General features: G+C 40.9%; 1 protein-coding gene across 7 annotated transcripts in view; it reads left to right on the plus strand.

Annotated features, from left to right (window-relative positions):
* Positions 1–794: 794 nt before the first annotated feature.
* The window catches only part of EPHA6 (EPH receptor A6), a 471,056-nt gene continuing 450,108 nt past the window's right edge, over positions 795–21,742 (plus strand). For 6 of the 7 annotated variants that reach the window (XM_062624018.1, XM_062624010.1, XM_062624012.1 and 3 more), the window contains exon 1: positions 795–1,210. In XM_062624018.1, coding sequence (XP_062480002.1) covers positions 1,108–1,210 — 103 coding nt within the window. In that variant the 5' untranslated portion in view covers positions 795–1,107. The remainder of the gene's footprint in view (positions 1,211–21,742) is intronic. The other variant, XM_062624015.1, reaches the window with a different exon arrangement.

Raw genomic sequence — 21,742 nt, forward strand, 5'->3', positions numbered from 1 at the left:
AACCCCCTCTAGCGCTGAGCCGGCCGCATTTGACCTGCGGGCTGCCGGTAGCGGCGAGGCGAAGGGGCGCTTCTCCTCGCCTGCCTCACGCCCGCCCCACACTCTCCTCCGGAGGGCGGCTGAGGAGGAGCCGCCGCCCTAACGGCTCTCCCGCCCCTCCCTCCATCCCGTTTCCCCCCCTCCCCTCCCGCCCGCACCGGGCCGCCCGCTGGCTGGCGGGGCGCGCGTTCCGGAGCGCCCCCGGCGCGGGGGCCGCGCTGGCCTCCCGGCGGACCCGGTACCCGCCGGGCTGGGCGCAGCGGGGCGATCGTTCCGCGGGCGGCAGGGGAGCGGCGGCGGCACCACCACCAAAAAACTGCAGCCGGCTGCGCCGCACGCAAATCGGGAGGGAGCAGCGAGCATCACACCAGAGCCGCCCGATTTCTGATTGCTCCGCGGCAGAGGGGGAGAGGCAGAGACTGAGAGGGGCGAGCGGCAGAACCGGGGACGGCGGAGGGGTTGGGGATGCTGCCCCACAAGTTTCCTTGATCCCTTCAGGAGCGGGAGGAGGCGCCCGGCCCTTCTCATCCTCCCGCCTCGGAAGCTTTGCGGCGCGGGCGAGGCGCTCCGCCGTGGGAAACTGACGCCCCTCAGCGCTGCCGCCGGCCGGGGATGTGGGGGCCCGTGCGGCTCGGCCGGGGGAGGAGGAGGCTGCTCCAGCGAAGGAGGCTGCTGAAGCTGCTGGGGGCGCTTCTGCGGGGCTGACGCTGCCACCGGCCGGAACCGGCGGAGGGAGCGGGCTGCGACCCCCGCCCGCCGCTGCCCCTCGAAGTTGCCGAAGCGCTCCGGGCTTCCAGCGCCGCCGCCCCTCGCGGTAGGGCGGTCAACGGGGTCTCCCGACGCCCCCGCCCTCCGGGCCACCGCCGTGCTCCGGGACCCCGCTGGTGGATGCGCCCGCCCCGGCCCGAGCAGCCCCCGGTGGCACTGCAGGCAGCGCAGCCCGCCGGGCCGCACCGGACACCGGTGAGGCGGCGGCTGTGGACGCCGCGGCGGCGTTCCCCGCCGGCCTGAAGGAGGACGGGGAGCCTCGGCGGGCCGAGGACGCTGGGCGCTCGGCGGGCACCAGCCATGGGGTGTTGTGAGGTGAGGAGATTGCTCTGGAGAGTCGGCCTCTTCCTCCCCCTGCTGACAGCGCGCCCCGCCACCGCCGGTCACGTCGCCAGCAACCACGGTAAGGGCGGCCGAGGTGCGGGTGGGCTCCCGCCAACTTTCCGACGGGCGGGCGGGGAGGGGGCCCGCACCTGTGCCCCGCAGCGCTGGTGCCGCCCAGCCCGGGGAAGTGGGGTGGCAGCCGCGGTCGGTGTCGGGGCTTTGGGGGGCTCCTTGCGGCGAGCTCGGCCTCTCCTGGCCGCGGAGGGGGGCAGAGGGAGTTCGGGGCCCGGCGGTCACAGCTTCCTGCCGCCTGTGTCCGTGACCCCGCGGAAGTTGGGTGTTTGGCGACAGGGAAACTGGGGGACTCTGCTTCCTCCCCCCGCCCTTCTCCAGGAGGGGCGAGGTTTCGACCCCGCCGGGCGGCGCTGGGGACCGGGAGGTAACGCAGCGGCGGCCGGGACTGTCGGGGTGTCTACGGGCTCGGCAGAGCCACCCCTCAGCCGCTGAGGCTTGTGACTGAGCGGCCGAGCGGCAGGTAACCGAAAGTTACCTCCCGGCGAGGTGGAGCCGTAGCAGCTTTTTACTTGAAATACGGTTTTAAGGTTTCCTTCATTCTGCCGACCCAAAGCGCCCTCACAGTGGGTCTGGGAGGGCTCACTGCGCGTTAAGGGAGATTGCTATTGAAAGGTGCCTGACTGTCCTTAACGCCTAATTTTTAGGTGTTACGGTCTGATTGACCGAAAAACCGGCACATTTAAAGTCTTTGTCACAGGTGCATGCTCATCCGGTCTTACTCAAGACAGCGTTTGAAGGCGTGCGTTCAAGAAAAATGCCTCAGGATTAAGAAGGGAATCATCCCATTTAGAAAAATATAAATGCATAGCACATCGTGGGGATATGGAGTTTTGTGAGGAAGAATTGGAAAAAAACTCCAAACCCACTCATAACTTCTTGTGAAACATCGTGTTATATGTTATCGACCATCTGGATAGAGCAGAGCATTTCCTTATCTGTTTGTTTAATGTGCATCTCTATTTAAAGTTATGGACTAGGTAGGATGCATCTATTTCTAAATTAGGAGAGTCTGTCCTACTTTTGATATTATTTTTGTGCAATTTAGCTTTCATCTAATGGGATATTAGCGTGACGTGAATGAAAATATAGGAACTGAAGGGGTAGCCCTAATGTTGCTTCTGAGAGAAGTCATTTTACTTGCTATTATTGCAAGGAGTGCTGCAAATGGCTAAGGTGGAAAGTAATGATCAGACAAGACAAACTGGTTTTAGTCGTGGAGTGCTATCAGATATATAGTTCATATCTTTTCACACTTTCTACAGTCTGTTTTCAGTGTTCATTGTATCCATATGGGTAACAGTAAGAAGAGAGAATAAAATACATAGGAAAAAGGAAAATATGGTAGTACAGCAGCACATACTGACTGCAAATACTGAGCAGTCAGGGGCAGCTACAGCAGGGATGTTCCAAGTTAGTATTGTTCCTTTTCCTCTTCTACACTGCATGTGATGGATAATTTCAGTTTGTACTTGTCATATCAGTGCTATAATAGATTTTGCCCTTACTCATGTTTTAGAAGCCATTGGATTCTTACAGTAGCACAATGCAGTTTTCCTTTCTTGTCACTCTCATTAGTGCGTGTTATTCTCTGCCACATGTAAAGTGCCAACCATGTAAAGTGAACGTGGTTATAAAAAAGGAATCTATCTGCTGTGTTTTAAAATAGCCAAAACACAGTACGTGCATCACAGGTAAAGGATTTTTATATAGTAATACAAGTGGGATTATATTTCTAAACTAGGATTTGATTTCCCTGGGATTAAATGAGTAATGTTGGGGAAATAGTTACCAAAGCAGTTAAGCCCAAAGGAAAGTCTGTCAAGGGTGAAGTGCTTTTTTGATGTTGATGTAACTTTTCCCAAGAAGTTCAGGTTTTGCCTGCATGGAGCACTGATGAATTACTGAACTTCTGAATAACTTCTCTTGCTGCACCTTGTTTCAAAACTTCCAATGAAATGAGTGACTTCTTATCGTTGGTACTGTCACTGTACCGTCAAAGTCAAACTAGAAGCGTGTCACTGAAACCTGGCAAATAAACCCTCCAGACCGAAGGTGTAACTCATCAAAATGCACATGAATGGAAAATTTAATGGATACAGATGCACGCTCTACCACATTAATAAAATGCTAGCAGAAGAGTTTGCTGTCTGTGATGCTTTTCTCTAAATACAGGAATTGGATGAAAGAAAATCAGTACAATGAAGTTCCCCATTGTGTAAACACTTAAATGTGCGAGTTTAAAATGCTGGTTATTAACATTTGGAATCCCAGCTGTAAAGAGTATTTTGAAATCTAGTGAGGAAAAAACATCTTAAATTTCCATAAGGTGGTATTTTCTGACTCTACATCTTAGAAACATGTTTGCGATAATTGCTATTGGGTTTTTACTAATAATGCTAGTAATTATAATTTAGCTTGGCTTTACTCTCTCATACATTTTGTTTCTATTTTGTGTTTACAAACATAGCAGCATTAGTGCTAAATAGCAAAGGAATGTTTTATTTGGGTTTCTTGATTGTTTGGGGCAAAAAAGTGAAAGGGGAATAAGTTTATTATTCCAATTTGGTATCAGACAACCCTTCCACTTAGTGGATTATTTCCCATTATTAAAGAGGGATTTTTCAGAGACTTGATATACTACAGTCTTATTACTGTGTTGGGATTCATCTTTTTGTTTGTGCTTCTCAAACAGAAAGATAGATTTTATATATATATATATATAGTGTGTGTGCATATATATATACACACACAGTTTCAAGACTCTTAGGTTGTCATTCTTCACCCAGTAAATCAATGTGTATTGTCTTAAAGTACCTGTAGCAAGGCAGACGCAAAACAATACTGTCGACAGAGAAGTGAACTTACTCATTTATGTTAATGGAGTGGTAAGTTCCAAACCAAATTATGACTGTGCCAAGGACTGTTTTTTTCTGCTAAGGAAAACCTTGTAGGTAGGCAAGGCCATAGAGCTGCATAGGAACAATGTACCACTGCAGCCTGAAACAGAGCTGCTGGAAACATAAGCCTAAACTAATGGTGTAGGGTGAGTGCTTGCATGTTCGTCTAAATTTTTGTTATCATATCCATGACATCCAGTTATGAACAAGTTGCATTATTATGCAAGATTTCAGCCTGTGTTATATATATATTCTATAAGTTTGTTGTTTGATTGCCAGAACACAATGAATTGGGCAATTCCTCTCAAGCCTAAAAATACAGAAATAGGGTGTGAGCTGTGAACTTCTTTGTGCAAAATTTGTGTGATCTTTTAAGATAAAAGTTGCGTCAGGTTAACAGTTCAGTTGTGTCCTGGGCCAGGCATGTGCCTGCTGTAGCTTAAAAGATAATGGCTACATAAGGTAGCCATTATGTGTCACCGGACAATTAATTTCTGAAGTAAACTGTAGAACTTGATGAGCTTATAACATGTCACGTCTGTCAGCGAACTCTAAAAGGAAGTTGTTGCTTTTTCAAGTTACCGGGTACCTGTGTATTTTGTTAGATTATGCAAGGTTGGTCTTTTTATGCTCCCTTTTAAAAGGCACTTCTATTCATTTTCTTCCTCTTACAAAAAAAGTTGAAGTAAGAAATAATGCCAGATGTCAGTTCCAAAATTCCTATAGCCTTTATTTTCACAGTGAGTACACTTGATGTAAATTGGGTAGCTCAAAGTAGGTAATAAAGCTTTTTGGTTCTGGTGTTAAAATCTCAGGCAGATTACTAATGACCTTGAGTTATTCATCAGTTCATAGAAGTTGGCTTATTTTTATTCACATATTTATTTTTACATAAGTGCAATCCATCACAGATAAGCACTTTTTGAATACAGCACTCAGAATGTTCTTGTAGCAATGAGACCAAGGACTAAGTGTCTGTAGAGACTGAAATTCTCTCTGAATGAAACTCATGTTTTAGTGCTAGAGGATATCTCTTACTTAGAGGGCTTAGGGTCCTGTCAGGCTGTGCTGCTGCCTGTATTGTACTTGTCCTGGTGGATTCTGCTGCTCAGTTATCCAACTAGTAGTTTTGTATTTACATCATTATGAAAAATGAGAAAATAAGCAAAACCACTGCAGAACAAGTGTGTCGTTCCTTTTTAAGTGTGCAGCTAAAGTCAGGAGCAAAATAGTATTTTAGTTTCAGCTATTAAGACATCTAAAAAAGATTTTTACCCGTGTCCCACACCCATATAGACTTGAGTGCTAAATGAAGACTTAGCAGCTCTGGCAGTTGTAGATATGCATAGAATGACTAGTTATCCAAAAGCCTTGATCTGTATGCCATAAGTATGAGATGAACAGATTTGCAGTGAATGCCTCATGATGTATTCCTGGTGGTGCGTTTGGCAGCACTGAGTGCTGTTTGGATATCTTGTTAATTTGTTTTGGACAAATGAGAATGATTGGTATGGAAAGAAGAAATATTTAAATATGTATGGCTTGAGCAGATACAGTTTGAAACCAAGTTGGCACAGTAGCTCTCCTGTAATTTGAGGGTGGCAAAACACCACAGAGGAACTGAAGTGTTTCCAAACCTGTTTATATATATATAACTTGGCCTTGTTGAAGAAGGAGGCAAGTCAAAATCAAGCTAAATGTTATAGGGAAATAAGGAAAAACAAGCAGAAGAGAAGAGTTGACTGTTAGTGAGCAGTGTTTTTTCCATCTCTCATGATTTATTCAGAGATCAGTGTTTCCAGTTTCAGTCAGCATCTTGCCTGCATCGAGAAACAAGCCACCATAGTTCCTAGAAAACAGACTGACACCGGTGCAGACGGGATGACTGTCCTGCATCTGCCTACTCTTCTGAGGGCCTTTTCAAAGCATCTGCTGCTGGCTGCTCTCAAATTGGCCTTCAGCATTGGATCAGATACACCTTGGGTTTCATCCAGAATGACTGTTCTTCCCCTCCTATGAGTTTAACAGTTAATTTTTGGCCAGACAACACTAATTTTGGCAAGTCAAATAATTTACAAATGAGAGAAGGAAAAAGCATGTAGGAAACAAATTTTATTTTCTTAGGGAAGTCTCCTCTGTGTTTCCAGATACCTATTTTTGAATCTAATTACTTAGATCTCAGTTTGGTTTGAGGGTTTCTTTAGGGTACTTGATGTTGGACTTCTCACTTGAGAACTTCAGAAAAGCATTAAAGTTCAGTAAATTATATGTAAGGTACAGAGTAAATCAGTATCCAATTTGTTGACTGTTTCTTTAAAATGAAAAGGCTAATATAGTATGTTTAAAATCTCCTTTAACTGATTGGTAATGTTTAGAAACTGATACACATGTGCAGTATGAGAAGCATTTTGTTGTGCTTGTATTCCAATATATCAGAGCTACGTTAGGATATTGTTCTTCCAGCTGTGTGTAAGATAGGATGTTTCCATTAGAATCACTGGACTTCTGTAACATGACATTGACACAAAGAAGAGGCTGGCCTTTTGTTTGTTATCCCTTTCTACATGCTGAAAGAGACAAGTAGGGAAAACAAAATATTTGTCCAGAATCTATCCTGACCTTCAGGAACCACATCATGATGTAAGAGAGTACATCTTCAGAAGTAGGTTTTGAACTTGTAAATCATATGCCAGTCTTCATGGTAAGGTGTCGAAACAAAGAATTACATATAAACATGAAATTCTTTGCAGGATTTCTTTCTGGTCCATACAAATCAACTTGCTCAACTTTATGGTAATGTGATTTTCCAGTCCTTTTTTTTTTTTTTCTTTAGGTAATTTTAATTTCGAGTGCCACTTCCTTACCGGTTGGTTTTTTTTGAACTTGAATCTTGGCAACTTGTGTAAAATTCAGGGTTTTCCTATGAACGTCTGTTTTTTCTTAGTTGGCAGAGGTTTGTCTGAACTGTTAAAAACCTAAAGATCTCCCTTTATTTATTATTATTATTTTCAGGGCTTTTAAAATGCATTTCTGACCGCTACTTTCCATTTCTGTACTTATTCCTCAAGGTAATCATCATTCTGTCTGCTGTTGTAATGATGCCAGAATATTTCCAGACCATACAAAAGCCTGGGAAATTTATCAGTGAAATTACCTTCTGCTGGTTCATTTCTCTTGTAATCCCCTTAGTCTTCCAGTCTACCACTTACTCCAGGAATCCTATACTTGTTCCAAGTGTGCTTTCATTATCAATCTTGCAACACCTTCTTCCCGCGTCTGAAGTCCATTCAAAACAGGTAGGCGTTAAAGAAAAGTCACTTCAATTAATCCAGCATTCATTTGTAACTAAGTACTAGTTTGAATGTGTTACAGAACACAGCTTAGAGAGCAATCTTGGCTTTAAATCAAATAACTGTATGTTTCATATGGATGTCTGAAGCTTGCTAATCTGTTGTATTAAAAACAACAATCCAAAACCATCCCAACAAAACCCAAAACAAAAACCCTTGAAGTTTTTTCCCCCTTAGTAAGAAAAGTCTCACCCACAGCACAGTACTAATGTGTGTTAACATTTCTATTGCTTACTGTCTTGGATGTTTGTATTTGGACTAAATTCCATTGTCCTGCTAAAAACCCATAAAGGTACTGAATACCTTGACAATGGTGATAGTTCAATAAATAGAGAAGTATTAATTTTAATCAATGAAGCTTTTTTATGATGCTTTAGGTAATTACATAGATAATGAAAAAAAACCAACACACTCGGGCAGTGCAGGGGTGTGTTTTTCCATAGCTTACAATACTGTTTTCTACTCTTTAAACAATTGTTTTATAGTATGTCATAATACTCCTCAGCTCTTAAGCCAGCAAATACTGTTACTTTGGTTTATGAGTTTATTCATATTCTGAATACATGTTGCCTCAATAATTATTATGTGTATTTAGAGAAAGCAGCGGTATTTTGATCTTTAAACTAAGACTAGATTAAAAAATGGTGTAAAATTCTCAACTGAGATTTATTTTGACAGTCCAGTTTTTAAAAATCCAAACCCCCCCACATTTATGAGGAAATTATATCTAGACTGAAAATTAAATTTCTTTTCTGTAGAATCATCTGAGGACTTAAAATGTATTTTATCTCTAAATGTAAAAAGGTCGAATTCACATTTAACAACCATTCTGAAACCTTGATTCAATTCTTGAGACTCAGTCTTGATTCATTTCATTATTAAAAATCATAATGAGGTACAAACCAAGGTAGGATATACTGTATGAACTTCAAACAGACTTGAAATAAGGTGAATCCAAATAAAGAACTGTAGATGTGAACCTTTTTTTTCCTCTTTTCTGAAAATCTGTGAGGAATAGGATGTTATAAATTGTGGGGTTTTTATGTTATCTCAATGTTTTCAGGCCATTATCCCTAAATTTTCCCACATATGCTTCTCTTCGAAACACCACATTGTTTCAAAGTTCTCTGTTACCATGATTTATCTCTGTGCAAAGCAGGAGACAAACTGAAGTTTTGTGGAATGATTCAATCCTGATTTTGTTTGTATTAGCCACCAGAGTGGGCCATGGTCATTCATTCGCTAGCTTCATGACTCTTAACATTTCCTTACTTGTGGTGTTGGTGTTGCTTGAAATATTCTGGAAAACATGGGGGTTAAGGGAGGCTGGTGCAACATGGAAGCCTGTACATGCTTCCCAGGATGCTGCTGTGGGGAAGATGGATGATCAGGGCTGGTCCATGGATCTCTTTTCCTTGTACTAGCTCATACAAAACAGCCCCAGTGTAAGAAACATGGAAAAGGTCGGTGGTCTTCTCTCCTTTCTCTCCTTTCACCCACTTTTGCTTTTTCTCTCTTCCCCTGTCCCCCATGTTGTATGTGTTCATACTTTAAGATTCTACTTAAAGTCTCTAGGAAGAAACAAGAATTTAAAGATGTAATACTCTTTATTTTAAGAGAAATTACTGGTTTAGAGTTCTTCTCTTAGAAGAGAGGTGGTTTTATTTGTTCTAAATTGACTGAATGCCAGGCAGTGTGTCTGTGTTGAAGGTATCTACTGTTCGCTGACAGGTTCTCCAAAAAGAGCAATACCGGATTAATGAAGAATCCACAGCAGCTAGAATGCACAGCATCTCCTCATAGGACAGTGCAGCTCTGTTGGGTACCATAAGCAATACTTACATGAGAAGCACTAATATAAACATAGCAATCCAGGGTGAAGATTTTAATATATAGATCTGTTAAGTGCATTTGTAATAGAGCATTCCTTCATGCCAGCATGTTTTTTTTAAATGATAGGGGTTTTAGCTTAGAATAAAATCAGTGCTGTGTCACTTCTGTGCAAAAAGAAAGATGGGCAGTAGGCACCACCTGTAAGAAACCGCTGTGAAGGTACACACACAGGATGAGGACAGAGTAAAAGGCGTATTTACTGGGAGCTTTACCATCTCAATCCATTTAATGGCTTCTGCACCTAGAACAAAAGGGGAAAAGTCACATACAGCAAATAGTATCATTGATGCATGTAATGAGTGATTTGTTTTGGCTGGGAACCCTTGCTTAGAGTGCATTTGCTGTTGAATATGTGTTCTCTGGCTGCTTCTTAGCTTAAAATAAAGGAATAAAAGAGTGAGTTGGAAAGCATTCTGTAAAATAATGCGCTAGTGTTTCAATCTTGGTAAAAGTGATTATCTCTGATTTTTCCCAGGCCAGCTTTCCCGGTGGCTTCCAGCTGGTGGTTTAAAATCAAATTCTACAGGAAAAATTTTGCTGAAATTTAGAATTAAATAGTTCAAATACATTTTTGGACATATTAAAAAAGTATGAAAGGAGACCTAACAATTTTTTCCCTGTAGTGCTTTCATTCTTTGTGGCTGGAAATGGACTGCATGAAAAGCATTTGGATGAGGAATTTATATTTCAAAATGTGGTTTGAATCCCACACTTCTTCTGCAAATCAAAGTGGGACCATGTGAAATTGCGTAGTCCTTCAGCAGCCAGACACAGCAAGGTATGAAGATCTTTGAAGGCAAAGTAAGGGAAATGTAAAACCTGTGTCTCTGCTAGATTGCTTTTGTTTGTATTGCTGAAGTTGCTAAATGCTTACATGCCAGAATGATATATTAGGAACACCCACTCACAGAGGGTTATGTTAGATTTAATCATTCAGTTTAGTGGACTTTATTTTGTAGAGGAACATTTAATTTAGGTAAACATGGATACTGTTAGCATCTAGGAAAGAAGAAACACGATGAGAGGTGTGGTACATGTGAGCTTCTGAGTCATACTCACACAGGGACTGCCATCAGCTCTGATGGAGACCCAATCTCTGTTGCAACTAAGACAACAGTAGGAATGTTTATCCTGTGATTTTTGTCTATGGTAAAAAAGGTCATAAAATGTCAGATTTCCAGACTAAGAATTTCAGACAGAATTAGCTGAATTTGCTTCTTTAAGAAGTATAGAAAACATGTCTCCTGCTAAGGGTAAGACTTTGCTTTTGTAAAATGGTTATATTGGAAGTGATAAAGGTGTGTTGTATTCAGAGGAAGAGGAATGATTGTGTACACTGCATAAAGAAAAGAGGTCTACCAGAGAGAGGTATTGTATGAAAACTGCTTCTGAAGAGATCTGGGATTGTAAAAGTCGGCCAGGAAATCAGATGGTATTCTGTGTCATCTTAATGGTTCCTCTTGATGCAGATGAATATAATGATGTTATCACATACTCCATTTTTCTATAGGCTATCTAAAGGGCATCTCATCTCATGTAGAGAAATGAGTGCTGGTGGTTGGAAGGAGTTCAGCATTACCTGTTGCTGTTGTTTAATACACGGCTCTGTGAAAACAGGCTGCATACAGTTATTTTTTGAGTGTTGAATCTCTTCTAAACTATTACTTTTCACAGTATTCTTTTGAATGAGCCTCCTGTGTTTTTATAGCCAACTGTACTGAAGAGTTAAAGGCCCAAGCTGTTAGCTTAGGTGGCCGGTTTGTGACACCCTCTGCGGATTTCAAGGAGTTAGTTTTTCATGTGCAGAGGTAGATGGCTTTCAGTGCCGTCTTCAGCAAAACTCAGTGGGTTTTGGTTTTTGGTGAGTTTTTGTGTGTGTTTTTTCTTTTTGTATTTTTTATATTCCTGTGTATAATTGTTGTTCTCTGCTAAGAACTCTTTGATCCTATTTTAATAATTCATGGTATATCAAAACTCGGATAAAGTGAATTTGTACCACACAAATTAAGGATCGGAAACTTTCTTGCCATTTTATGTACCTGGTCTCTCACTGGCATTCCTGAGGTCAAGGCCTCAACCTCAAAGCATAAGTCTTGGCCAGCTGGCCTATGGAGCTGTTTGGCACCCCCAGACTTGGGAACTAGCTACCTTTGATGTAAACCGTGAGCCATAGGGAATACTTCAGTTCTGGCTTTTCCTAACTTTTTAAGTGTGGGACTTGCTAATCCCAGTAGCATAAAAATGTAGTTAATACCAAATTTCCTTTCCTATTGCAATTTTTATGTTCTAAGGAGTTCACTTTTTCTCTTGTTCTTTATGTATCATTCACATGAGATGGTGGTTTATGTAGATTGATGGTGTAATCCTCTATAAATGATCTGAATTACTTACGGCACTAGAGGTACCATCATCCATGGCATAATCATTAGACAGTAATGAAGGCATGCACCTTGCCAGTAGATGATGCTAAGCAGCAAAGGAATTTTGAAACTTGCAAGTAAAATTGGCTCATTTTCAGGTAACACACCAGGGTTGTCCTCTCTAGGTTGAATAAGAGCTGTAATGGTCATGACCTCCCATTCTGTGGCTCTTTTAGTTACTTCAGTTGTCCTTTCCTTTCTTCCCTTTTTTTACCTTTCTTAACCTCATTCTTCTGCTAAATGGCTTCTGCCCATCAGTGCCCACAGTTTCCTTTTTATTTCTATTTTTTATGGTTCCAATCCTCATTTTGCTGCATTTGTTTTTCTTCCTTGTCTTTCCACTCTCTCTGGGCTCTGGGTGAGATCAGAGAATACAGATGAAGGTTTTCTGTACTTGTTGATTTGGAAGCCAGAAGATCCAAAGATAGAACCATCTTGTGCAGTCTGGCAGTCTTAATATGGAGTATGCTTAATTCCTCTATGATAACAGTATCAGCACAGTCAAATTGATACATAGACTCTGTTAAGGATGGAATTCCTTAAGCGTAAGTAAGCTTTGGAAATGCCAACATTTCAAATTTCCCTAGTGAATACGTTTGGCTTGGGTAACAGCCTATAGCAGACGACATCAGTGAGTGTCTATCAGGATGCTTCAAATCAGATATGTAACTGTTCCTTAAGTAAAGGTGCAAAACATACTTTCCTTCTTTTCTCTCACTCTTTGAAATGTTTGAACAGGTTTTTTTTTAAATTATTTTTTTGTTGGTTTTTTGTTTGTTTTGGTGGAAGTCCACTTCAGATTTGACCTAGAACATTTTAGTTTGGGAAACGTTGAAAAGGCAAAGAATGATGTTAAAAGATGAGAGAGTTAAGTAAATTGAAGTCACACTTGTAGCCAGTTTCCCGTTTTGTTCCTTTCTCATGGCACACTTGTTGCCACAGGACATCAAGAGTTTCACTAATGCTTAGCCTGTTCATTTTACTAGTAATAATCTTCCTTACAACTTTGTAACAAGTAGTCTTGATTTTAAGTAATGTCCTGAGGCCTCAGCATTAGTGGGTTTCCATTATATTAAAGCAAATTAGGGAATTATTTTTAATAGCTATACTCAGATATACTTGAGAGGTGCCTCAAGAAATAAAAGCTGCTTGGAATTGGTGCCACAGATGGATATTTTGAAAACAAGAAAATTAATAATAGATTAGGCTTGATTAGATGTTAACATTTAGAACTGCACATAGATAATGTTAAGACTTAAGTGACAACAGGCAGTCATCTTCCTGATTTACATTTGAACCTCCATTCTCGGTTCTGGTGGATCATGGTACATAGACTTTAAAGGTTGATGAGCATGTAGCTCCTCTGATTGTTCAGGCTTTCGCATGAATGGCTGGAGGTTTTACAATCCACTTTGTTCTATGCGGAGGCCAATTTGTTCTGGGTTATTTTTTTTGTGTGATATGAAATTCCAAGTTGCTTGAATGTTTAGATGAATTAAAAATAATGTATGATTTTTTTCTTACCTTCCTCCATACACTTGTTTTACTCTACCGTGATTTAAGCATAATTGCACCTGACTTGCATTCTTTTCAAGGGAGAAGAATGTGAGGATCGTGGTCTTTAGTTATTGTATTTCTATAAATATATCCAACAGTGAACCTAACAAAGAGCATTGTTTCATCTTGCTCTGTTGTTTTTGTTAACAGTATCTAGCTGCTTATTCCTATTTCGTTTTACCTTCCGGTCAGTTTCTAAAGCAGAACAGTATTTTTACCTCCCTGCACGGGATTACCAAGTTGATCTTCTCACCCAATTGACCTTTGCAAAAATTTAAGCCTTTTCCAGTTTATAATGAAAAGTGACTGAAAAGTCCCAAGAGGCTTGTTAACCGTGCCTCTCTGCTTTTCAATTCCAATAAATATCTTTTCCTGTTCAACTAATAGTTTGGAAACTGTGTGTTGGTATTACTGCTGAAAACCTGAAGATTCTTTGGTGTTTGCACTTGGTTTTGTATTTTTGATTTAAAGCTCACTTTTGCAGTTTGAGGGGCTCAGGTCCTTGTCAGCAAGTTTGCTGATGGCATACAACTGAAAGGAGTCATTGATATGCCAGAAGTTGTGTTGCCATCCAGAGGAACCTTGACAAGCTGGAGAAATGAGGTGATGGGGACCTCATGAAGTTCAGCAGAGGGAAGTGCCAAGTCCTCCACCTGAGGAGGAACAATCCAGTGTGGTATATACTAGGGACCACCCAGCTGGAAAGCAGCTTGGCTGAAAAGTACCTGGGTGAGGACACCAAGGCAAATGGTATCTTGGGCTGCATTAGGCAAAATAATATACTGTATGTCCATCTGCACACAGGGATGACTGAAGTCAGTCATCTGGAACTGCACTCCGTTATGTAAATAAAATTAAGGACACTGTAATTCAAAGGTGCGGTGTTTGGTTTATGTAGAAGTCATAAAGGGGGAATGGGTAAAACTGGAGTAGCTGCGTTACAGAACTCAGGTCTAAGTACCAGACATTGACCAGACAATGCTGATGATGCGGAGTATGAGTGAAACTAATATCAAAGTATATCAAAGCAAAACCAAAGACTGGGAATGGGAAAGGCAGTGGAGCAGAATTGTCAGTTTAGGGTTATTGCCATTAAGCAGAAGCTTGTTAGGTTTTGTTTTTTGTTTTTTTTTTCCCCGTTTTTATTGTAGGATTTTTGTTTCAGAAACACTAGAACTTGGTTAAAATCAATACTGGGGTTTGGGTGAAGTGTTCTGATGCCCTGTGTAAGGAGAAGCCTTTTTGCACGTAACAGGTTTTTGTGTCTTCCTCATATTCTCAAAGTATGACCAGTTGCCACCATCTGAGCAGATAAGAATTTTTTACCTCTCCATGTCAGATGAGACTGCCAAAGCAATTTGTGATTGGAGATTTTTTTCCGTCACCATAACACGTAATATACTTTCTCATTAAGTTCTTAAGGACTGCTATTTTAGGAGAGGAAAAAGGACTAAACCAAACAGAAACTGCTGTAGGCAGTTTCTTCATAATAGCCTTCACTTACGCTTCTGCATTTGAACTTTTAACTGTGATTATGGATGCTTGAGCCTTTGACCTAATGAATTCTTTCTTTCTGTTAGCTGGTGTTCTCATGTCCAAATGAGATGCGATTACACCAAATTCAGTGACTGCACTCTCCAAATGGCCTGATTATTTGAGCTGCCAGGAAGTAGCTCAGGTTGAGTTCCAAATTATTCAGCATGCACAAAAAAATGACTTTGAATGTTTGGGTTTTGGCGCCTTCACCACATGGAACCTATGTTAAAAGTTTTTTGGTCTGGTTTAAACAAAAACTATGAAAAGAATTTAAGGAATAGTCTGGGTATGAAATGCTTGATGAATCAAGTAAAATTCTTGCTGGTGGGCTTTGTGGGGGGTAGTATTCTTTAAGCAGAGCTAAACATTTATGCAGCTGTAAGGAACATAAATATGACTATCATTGTAGTAAAGTGATACTGTTTATGGCTAAACCTAAAGTAGCAGTGGGCTGTCAGTTTTTCAGATAATGAGATGGAACTACAGTTTTGATAAGGGGGAGGAACAAAAAGAGGAAGAAAGAAGAGAAAAAAGTCAGGTTCTCCTGATTCTGTTACATGAATATTCTAATTCACAAAATTTTGGGTTTAGTTTTAGCAGGAAAAAATGATGTATGCTACAGTGTCTTCCCTAGGTGTAAGCATCCAGATCTGTAGACTCCAAGCAGGTTCTAGTGCTTTTTTAAAATGACATAGTTTCAGAAGTATAATAAATAAATTAATTCCAGCATAGGGAAGGGAAGAAATATCATCAACTTGAGTCTATTGATTCCACTTTTATTGCTCAAAACTGCTGCAGTTCATAAAAAGCAGTTTTACAGGCTATTAGTCCATAATGTGGGTTATGTCCTTTGGAGACTTGCGTTCAAAGATAAATGCAGTAGTTCAGAAAGATCTATATTGTGGTTCTGGGAAAAGGGTTCAAGAATTATTTAAGCGCTTTTTACTGTGTTTCAAAAGGAAAAGGGTTGGAGGTGAGAAGTTACCAGCGGCTTCAAAGACAGGGAAGGAAATTAGCAATGGGAGAGTCAGTTTGTCGTTCAGCAAATGGCTTAATTTTTTTGGAGGTGAGGAAAATATTTTACTGGAACGGAACTGTCCTTGAAAGATTGTTTTCTAATTGTTCTTGACCAAAAAAACCCTAGCATTTGCGTTAGTGGTACATGCTAAGACTGCTTACAGTGTGTCTAGAGGCTCTGTTGACTGTAACTGTGACATAGGATTGGGAAAGAGCTGCTGCCACAAGCAAATGCCCCCTGTGATGCTGTATATAAAAAAAATGATTTCTTTTCATCTTAAATCTATTTAAATGATGTTCCCTTATTGCTCCTATTGGGAAGTTGTTCTGATTTTCAGTGCTATGAAATTAAAATGCATTTATAAACTGCATCTATTAGTGCTTGTTATTTATGCTCATGCTGGCAGAGCTCAAGAACATCTTTCCATCCTCCAGTTTTATCCAGCTGCACTGTTGCAGGAGGAGTGATACCTTTTCTTTTGGGTTTTGGTATGCTGTTTTCATCTCTCATTCAAGAGATTTCTGTTCACTTTCGCAGTTACAGTTACCTTTGCTTGTTCTTCATCCCGGTTTAATTCATTCTTTCTCAAGCAAAGGTGGCCAGATCCATACGCAGCTTTGCTGGTGAGGTTTTACTGGTGCTTTGTGCAATAGCAGTAATTGCATTAGAAATACCTGACACTTTCTGTGATGGTGTTTGTCTCTGTTCCCATGATGTTTGATTGGTCCTTGGTTGGTCTGTCATCAGCTAATACCTACACACCTTACCTTTTCTGTCTGCTGCTCGGCTCCCATTTTACAAAAGAAATTCTCCTTGGCTCCCTTTGGATTGTCTAGTGATTTATATTCAATGCCCTTCCTTCTTTGTTATCCTTGATATGAAGAATCATTCCTTCTCTACCCATAGCTCCCCATATAGTGTTCCAGCCTGCAACTGTGTTGGCAATGCCTCCCAAGTTCTCCCATGAAAAAATATCTCGTTAGAACTAGTCTACTTAGGCCAAGGATATTACTTAACTAAGATCCAGCCTCATGACTAACCTTTGAGGAACTGCATTACGAATTGCACGATTAAACACCGTCTGTCTTGAAAGCATGCCTTTTATGCACTTCCCCACCTGTTTTGCTCTCTGTTTAAAGCAACTGAAAACTCTTTTGCAGTTTGTTTCAGTTTCGTAACCCAGATTTATTTCTGACATTTCTACAATAAGATGTACATGCTAAGCTGGAATGTTCACTACCAGTATGGTGTTGCCACACAATAATTTAATAATATCTTAACTATAATTCCACAAATATTTCATAATTTTCATAGATTCAAAATGCTTTGCAGTTTGCATAATTCTGAAATAAGGCTGAAAGAAGTACTTTATTCTCAGACTCAAATCGAATGAAATTATCCTCAAATTCAGCTATAATTTTACCTTAATGCATTATAATTCAGATGTCAGCTTTTTCTGCCATAATTTGATTCTGCTTGGCTATTAGGATCGCTCAGTACTTACTCTGTTTTATTGCTCTTAGATGAAATAAATTAAGCTGTACGGCAATATAAAAGATAATATTCATTGTTATAAATTTGGCATTTACACAAATGAAACATCTTAAATTCCCCCTTCATCTGTTCTAAATTAAGTACGAGATTTAAATCACTTGTTCTGATTGAGAGCAAGCACTGTGTCGTGGAAAGGAAGAGACTGTGGACAATCAGAAAAGCAGCCCGAGATTCTCATCAGGGCATTCATTATTGTTGGTAGGGAAACAACATTAAACAAGAATTGATTGCATTCATGTAGAGGGTAGAGAAACCTGCCATGAAGACAGTATTACGTTAATAGTCTGAGAATGATTTTGAACAGATGGGAAAGTAAGAGTAACAAACAATATTTCAAATTGCTACTGTGTGGTGGTAGCTACCTGTTGTAAGAAAAGAGGCCTTAAATCAGTGTGGGTTTACATAATACGTGTAATGAATTTGTATTCAGTTTTAGGCATGATCTCCCTTTATGGTTGCCTTTTTCAACTTGGGATGTAATTGTGTACTTAATTTTCACCCTAAAATATTTCCTTTTAACACTGATTCTCTTCATCTCATTTAATTCTCACTGTAATCTCGCTAATCCTTTTTATGGGTAGAAAGAAAATACATGCAAGTAAAAAAACCTCTGTTCTTAGATTTAACAGTCTTAATGTTTGCTAACGTTATTGAGGATATTGTTTACTCCAGAGTAACTGTCATTACTGAAATGAAACCTTGTTTCTTGCAGACAGGCTTCTATTGCGCGGTGTGAAATGAGCAGACAACTTCAGTTGTTGCAGTTTTAGTATGTCCTGTAAATTGCCACATTTTGAAAGACTGTGATTTAGAATTTTAGGCAGATTAGTTACTGATGATATAATTTCAAATCTAGATACAATTCTGGTGGCAAGTTGTTGTAATGAAAGCAAGTTACACGAAAACATGTTAGCAGGCTGTTTCTGACTTGTACATCATTCCTTATGTGCAAAGAATAAGAAACGTGTTTCTTTTTAACAGCGTTCATTGTCTTCCTGTGTAGCCCAGTTATCCATTACCACTTCTCAGTGTCTTTTCTGTGTACCAGCCTCTAAATCCATGTTTTCCTACAACTTCAGTTCTGTCTTCCACTGTGATTTTTTTTTTGTTTTTGCTGTTCAGTGTAACACATATTCTTTCCCCCTTTTCTTCCATCAAGTCTTCCCATACGAAGTTTGACTTCAGGCTAGCCGTTTCTGCCTCAGATTCCTCATTGAATCTTTGGTCCCTCTGAAGCTCTACTACAGCCTCCGAAAGACTGTATTTCCTTTTAGCCTCATCAGTTCATATTATGTTCTTGCAAAATTCCTTGTCTGACTGCTCTAGTCCACCCACTTAATCCGTTCTCTGCTCCGCAGGCATCATCCGTTTGTTGATCCTTAACCACCTTCATCAAAATCTGTTCCCACAGCATTACGTGTTCATTGTTTTTTTCCTTAACTGAAATATCCGCTCATTTGATCTTTGGGTGAAAAATATCTGTTCTTAACCAACTGGCTTTTGGTCTTAAGACTTTGTTACTCTGGGTGTCCCTCGGCCTTGCCATAAACAACTAACCTGCTGCTGCTGGGTCTGCAGTGCTTCCTCCTTCTTGGTGCTTTGCTATTTGCATCTTTCACAGGTAACACTGTACTCTTTTTCTCCAGGTTTACTTTCATATTCTTTGTGGTCCCAACTAGACACTGACTGACTGCAGATGGAAATGTCACCCTTTAAAATCAGAAAGGGACCCTTTTTAGGCAAGACAAACCCATTGAGTTATCTGTTCTGCAAGCCTTGCATAACACCTGCAGTGTAGTAAGTCTGGGCGTGGGTGTACTAGGTGATTCTTCTCCTGTCTCTCTTGTTTGTGACTTTTAGGGCAGCTAGTGCTATAGAGGCAGTGCAGATCAGGGCTTCTACTCCGCAAGAGGAGCTGGAGGAGGAGGAAGCTGGTTTAGGCTCTACCCCATACCAGTAAGCAGGCATGTACCCATACTGTCGTGCATTTCTTTTTAAGGAAACTAGAATAGCAAAATGTCCCATTTTGGAAGGTTTCATTAGCAGAATTTAAAAACTTGAGTTAATGATCATTCTTTTCAGGTACTGTGCAAACCCAGTTCTCTTTAATTACATCTGGTAAAATATTCATTTAAAGTTGAACCCAGAATATTAATATGGAACTGTGTGTGTCGGGGCTTTAAAGGAGGGAGTCTGTGAGCTACAGAATTTCCTAAAGCAGGAGCATAAATTGCATTCTTCATATGCTTTTCTAAGTACTTGTGTATAGCAAACTTTCTTGGGAAGATGTACAGGGGCAGTAGTATTTTTTCAGCCTTGGTCTTTGTTATGTTGTTAAAATCTTTCATGCTAGATTATAGATGTATATCCTGGATACATACGTATATAAATAGATGTGAACGTCATGAAGTTCAACAAGGCCTAATACAAGGTCCTGCTCCTGGGTTGGGGCAAGCCCCAGTATCAATACAGACTGGTGGATGATGAGATTGAGAGCAGCCCTGTGGGGAAGAACTTGGCAATACTGGTGAATGAAACTTTGGATCTGAGCTGGTAATGTGTATTTGCTGCCCAGAAAGATAGCTGTTGCCCAGAGTAGTTGCGGATGCCCCATCCCTGGAAGTGTTCAGGGCTAGGTTGGATGGGACTTTGAGCAACCCGGTCTAGTGTGAGGTGTCCCTGCCCATGTCAGGGGGGTGGAACTGGATCCTTTCCAACCTGAACCATTCTATGATTCTGTAGTGCTGCAATTCTGTGATATACTGGGCAGACTTATGTCCTGGTTTTAGCTGGGATACAGTTAATTTTCTTCCTAGTAGCTGGTACAGTGCTGTGTTTTGATTTTAGTCTGAGAAGAATAATACTCTGGTGTTTCAGTTGTTCCTGATGAGTAGTCCTTACTTAAAATGAAGGACTTTGCAGTTTCCCATGCTCTGCCAGTGAGGAGGGGTGTAAGAAGCCAGGAGGGAGCAGAGACAGGACACCTGACCCAAAATAGCCAAAGGATATTCCATCTCACAGCATGTCATGCCCAGTATATAAACTGGGGGGAGTTACCCAGAAGGGACTGATTGCTGCTGGAGTCGGGCTGGAGCAATTGTATTGCACATCACTTAGGTAGGGGATTTTTTGTTGTTTTATCCGCCCCCCCCCCCCCCCCCCCTTCATTATTATTGTTGTTGTTACTAGCATATTTTACTTTATTTCAATTATTAAACTGTTCTTATGTCAATCCATGGGGTTTTACCTTTTTTCAGTTCTGCTTCATATCCCACAGCAGGAGGGGAGCATGGGTGGCTGGGTGGTACTTAGTTGCCAGCTGGGATTAAACCATGGCACCTTCCCAGGCAAGCTGAGCATTTTCCCTGTATTATAGTCTTCAGATAGTAGCAAAGAGTAAGTTTTAAATGATCCCCTATTTTCCCTTTAGTAGAGTAATTCATCTTTTCAGTCATTGTGCTGTTTGTCCTATTCTCACATTTTCTGGGCTCAAACATTTCAGACAGAATGTCAAAAGAGGAGAAAACCCCACAGCTTTTGAAAGAAAAAAATGGTATAAATCAAATTTTAATTTGGCTATTGCCTGTGTGATAATCATTCAAGTATCCCAGTTCCTGTATTCTGCAGTAACAGTGTGAATGTAGTATTGTGTAGGCTATATTTGGCATTGCCTTCAAAGCCCCTTGGCAGCACTCCAGCGATCCTCGGTGACATTCCTCTTGCATCACTGGGTTGTGTAACAGGCACTTAAGTCTGAAGTAGCCTTTCAAAGTGGTGCTTTGAAGTAAATAAGTCACAGAGAGTGCTACTGCAATTCCAGCAGTAGCGATGCAGTGCTCTACCTGCCAAATCATTGAGCCCAAGACTGTTCATTTCAGGGCAGTGGAAGTCTCACAAATGCATTCCACCTTCATGCGTGTTACACATGACAACCCCTTGTTACCAAGAAGTCTGTTTTTAGTCATATCAGTTTTTACTTTACGCTGTTTTAGAAGGAAGGGTTTTTTGGTTAATTATCTTTAAAATAGTATTAGTACTATGCTGTTAGGTTCCAACTTCTTTTTTTTCTTCTGCTGGCATTTAAAGAGCTGTGGACTAGGAAGAAATAGATTAAAAAGGTTCCCTGCATCATATCCCAATCACCTCTTGCACTCTAGAAAATCTGCAAAAGAACCCCTGAAATAATATGGAAAAAGTAATCTTTTTCCTTTCTCTTCTTGACGTGAAATCAGAAGAAAAGTTTCTATTTATTTAGCTTATCATATAGTCACAGAAGGAAAAAAACAGGAGAACTGTATACTGTTGAATGTT

The sequence above is a fragment of the Pezoporus occidentalis genome, unplaced genomic scaffold, assembly GCF_034315485.1.
Source record: "Pezoporus occidentalis ecotype Australia unplaced genomic scaffold, CSIRO_AGI_Poc_V1 ctg26, whole genome shotgun sequence".
NCBI classification, from domain to species: domain Eukaryota; kingdom Metazoa; phylum Chordata; class Aves; order Psittaciformes; family Psittacidae; genus Pezoporus; species Pezoporus occidentalis.